General features: G+C 49.1%; 1 protein-coding gene across 1 annotated transcript; it reads left to right on the forward strand.

The window, feature by feature from the left end:
* Nucleotides 549–971, forward strand: LOC109240854 (RNA-directed DNA polymerase homolog). Its single transcript, XM_019407542.1, has one exon. The coding sequence runs from the start codon at nucleotides 549–551 to the stop codon at nucleotides 969–971; it is 423 nt and encodes a 140-aa protein (XP_019263087.1).

The following is a 4,261-nucleotide window of genomic DNA, read 5'->3' on the forward strand; positions in this document are numbered from 1 at the left end:
AGGGTCTTGAGACCCGTGTTGATTTATTGCTCTTAGGCATGGTGGATTTCGACGTCATATTAGGGATGGATTGGTTGTCCCCGTATCATGCCATCTTGGATTGTCACGCCAAGACCGTGACCTTGGCTTTACCAGACTTGCCCCGTTTGGAGTGGCGAGGGATCCCAGGTCACGCCACTCGCAGTGTGATCTCATATGTCAAGGCTCGACGCATGGTCGAGAAGGGGTGTTTAGCTTATCTGGCGTATGTTCGCGACTCCAGCGCAGAAGTTCCTTCTATTGACTCCGTTCCTATTGTTCGAGAGTTCCCCGAGGTTTTCCCTTCAGACCTGCCGGGCATGCCGCCCGACAGAGATATTGATTTCTGTATTGATCTGGCTCTGGGCACGCAACCCATTTCTATTCTGCCGTATCGCATGGCCCCGCCAGAGTTGAAGGAGTTAAAGGACCAGTTGCAGGAATTACTAGAGAAGGGTTTTATCAGGCCTAGTGTTTCTCCTTGGGGTGCGCCGGTGTTATTTGTGAAGAAAAAGGATGGTTCGATGAGGATGTGCATTGATTACCGGCAATTGAACAAAGTGACGATAAAGAACAAGTATCCACTGCCGAGGATTGACGATTTGTTCGACCAGCTTCAGGGTGCAAAGGTGTTTTCAAAGATAGACTTGAGATCTGGCTACCATCAGTTGAGGATTAGGGCGTCTGATGTCCCTAAGACAGCTTTTCGCACTCGGTATGGGCATTATGAGTTTTTGGTCATGTCATTTGGGTTGACCAATGCCCCAGCAGCATTCATGGAGTTGATGAACCGAGTGTTCAGGCCATATTTGGACATGTTCGTGATAGTCTTTATTGATGATATTTTGGTGTACTCCCGCAGCCAGGAGGAGCACGAGCAGCACCTCAGAGTGGTTCTTCAGACTCTGAGGGATAGTCAGTTATATGCCAAGTTCTCCAAGTGTGAGTTCTAGCTGAGTTCAGTAGCATTTCTGGGTCACGTTGTATCAGCAGAGGGTATTCAGGTGGACCCGAAGAAGATAGAGGCAGTCAAGAACTGGCCTCGACCAGCATCAGCTACAGAGATTCGAAGTTTCTTGGGGTTGGCAGGCTACTGCAGACGGTTCGTGGAGGGGTTTTCATCTATCGCAGCCCCGATGACCAGATTGACCCAGAAGGGTGCCCAGTTCAGATGGTCAGACGAGTGTGAGCGAGCTTTCAGAAGCTCAAGGCAGCTCTGACTACGGCACCGGTGTTGGTTTTGCCCACAGGTTCAGGGCCTTATTCCGTCTATTGTGATGCTTCCCGTATTGGACTTGGTGCAGTATTGATGCAGAATGGCAGAGTCATAGCCTATGCTTCGAGGCAGTTGAAGATCCACGAGAAGAATTATCCGGTTCATGACCTAGAGTTGGCAGCCATTGTTCACGCTTTGAAGATTTGGAGGCATTATCTATATGGTGTGACGTGTGAGGTGTACACTGATCACAAGAGTCTTCAGTACTTGTTCAAGCAAAAGGAGTTGAATTTGAGGCAGAGGAGGTGGTTGAAGTTGCTGAAAGATTATGATGTTACTATCTTGTACCACCCGGGGAAAGCCAATGTGGTGGCCGATGCATTGAGTAGGAAGTCCGCCAGCATGGGTAGTCTTGCTTATATTCCGGTACCGCTTGCTTTGGATATTCAGGCCTTGGCCAATCGATTTGTGAGGTTGGATATTTCTGAGCCCAGCAGAGTGTTAGCTTGCACGGTTGCTCGTTCTTCATTATTGGAGCGTATCCGTGATCGGCAGTTTGATGATCCCCGTTCGTGTATCCTGAGAGACACGGTGCAGCGTGGAGGTGCCAAGAAGGTGACCTTAGATGATGATGGTGTTTTGAGATTGCAGGGGCGAGTTTGTGTGCCCAATGTCGATGGGATTCGAGAGTTGATCTTAGTGGAGGCCCATAGTTCTCGGTATTCTATTCACCCGGGTGCCGCGAAGATGTATCAGGACTTGCGGCAGCATTATTGGTGGCGTAGGATGAAGAAGGATATTGTTGCATATGTGGCTCGATGTTTGAACTGTCAGCAGGTTAAGTACGAGCATCAGAGCCCTGGTGGACTGTTTCAGAGGATTGAGCTTCCCGAGTGGAAGTGGGAGAGGATTATCATGGATTTTGTCACTGGACTTCCGTTGACCCGGAAGAAGTTTGATGCGATTTTGGTCATTGTTGATAGGCTGACCAAGTCAGCGCATTTTGTTCCTGTTGCAACCACTTATTCATCTGAGAGGTTAGCTGAGATTTACATCAGAGAGATTGTTCGCCTTTATGGGGTGCCGGTATCTATCATTTCGGACCGGGGTACGCAGTTCACCTCGCGCTTCTGCAGAGCAGTTTAGCGAGAGTTGGGCACCTAGGTTAAGTTGAGCACAGCATTCCATCCTCGGACGGACGGACAGTCCGAGCGGACTATTCAGATATTGGAGGACATGCTCCGAGCTTGTGTTATTGACTTCGGAGGTTCGTGGGATCAGTTCTTGCCTTTAGCGGAGTTCGCCTACAACAACAGCTACCAGTCCAGCATTCAGATGGCCCCTTATGAGGCGTTGTATGGTAGGCGGTGTCGATCTCCGGTTGGATGGTTTGAGCCGGGAGAGGCTCGGCTATTGGGTACAGATTTAGTTCAGGAGGCCTTGGATAAGGTCAAGACCATTCAAGATAGGCTTCGTTCAGCTCAGTCGCGGCAAAAGAGTTATGCAGATCGTAAGGTTCGAGATGTAGCTTTCATGGTTGGTGAGCGAGTATTGCTCCGAGTGTCGCCTATGAAGGGCGTGATGAGATTTGGGAAGAAGGGCAAGCTTAGCCCTAGGTTCATTGGTCCATTTGAGATTCTCGACCGTGTGGGAGAGGTGGCTTATAGGCTTGCCTGCCGCCTAGCTTGTCAGCCGTGCATCCAGTTTTTCATGTGTCCATGCTTCGGAGGTATCACGGCGATCCAGCCCACGTGTTAGATTTCAGCACTGTCCAGTTGGACAAGGATCTGTCTTATGAGGAGGAGCCGGTGGCTATTCTAGACCGGCAGATTCGACAGTTGAGATCGAAGAGTTTTCCTTCAGTGCGTGTCCAGTGGAGAGGTCAGCCTCCTGAGGCATCGACCTGGGAGTCCGAGTCTGATATGCGAAGCCGTTATCCTCATCTATTTCCCGACTCAGGTACTTCTTTCTTTTGTCCGTTCGAGGACGAACGGTTGTTTTAGAGGTGGAGAATGTGACGACCCAAAGGGTCATCACCTGTTTTCTCACTCATTCTGTGTCTCCGAGGCCTTGAAAACCTCATTTAGGCTTGCCTCAATTTGCGTGCGCAGTCCAGGCGCGTAGCCGGAAGCTTAAATATAAATTCTGTGTAAAAATTGATGAATTTTGATATTAATATGAATAAAGTTGACTTTGGTCAACATTTTGGGTAAACGGACCCGGACCCGTGATTGGACGGTCCCGGAGGGTCCGTAGAAAAATATGAGACTCGGGCATATGCCCGGAGTCGAATTCCGAGGTCGAGAGCCCGAGAAATGAATTTTTCTGTGAAATTGTTTTTCAGAAATTAATATGGAAATTTGGAAAGGAAATTGATTAGAACGTGTTGGTATCGGGCCCGTATTTTGGTTCCGGCGCCCGGTACAGGTCTTATATGTGGTTTAAGCGCTTTCTGTGAAATTTGGTTGAAATCGGACGTCATTTGACGTGTTTCGGACCTAAATATCAAAAAATGAAAGTTTATGAAGTTTGATAAAAAAGTGATTTTTTTGAGGTTTGATTCCTCGTTTTTGATGCTATGTTGGCGATTTGATCGCATGGTTAAGTTCGTAGGATATTGTTGAGTTAGTGCATGTGATTGGTTAGGAGACCCGAGGGCTCGGGAGTGTTTCGGAGGTTTTTCGGAGTGATTTCGAACTTAGGAAAGTAGCAGGTTTTGGCTTCAGCTGTTGCAGGCAATTTCTTCTTCGCGTTCGCGACGCCTCTTCCGCGTTCGCGAAGCTTTGGACTTCTCCTCCATCACGTTCGCGTCCTTTATCACGCGATCGCGTAGTGTTATTGGACCCTGAGGTCTTAACCCTCTTTTCGTCTTCGCGTCCGCGTACACTGGACCGCGTTTGCGTAGCTTGCCAGACTTCCTCCATCGCGATCGCGTGAAGCTCCACGCGTTCGCATAGACCAAATTCCTGGACCCCAGCATTTTTCTTCTCCGCGTTTGCGATACCCGTCTCGCGATCGCGATGGCCT

This window comes from Nicotiana attenuata, chromosome 1 (genome assembly GCF_001879085.1).
Source record: "Nicotiana attenuata strain UT chromosome 1, NIATTr2, whole genome shotgun sequence".
Lineage (NCBI taxonomy): Eukaryota > Viridiplantae > Streptophyta > Magnoliopsida > Solanales > Solanaceae > Nicotiana > Nicotiana attenuata.

What these genes read in the sequence shown, in the direction of transcription:
- LOC109240854 (XM_019407542.1), top strand. Translation starts at nt 549, where the DNA reads ATGTGCATTGATTACCGGCAATTGAACAAAGTGACGATAAAGAACAAG.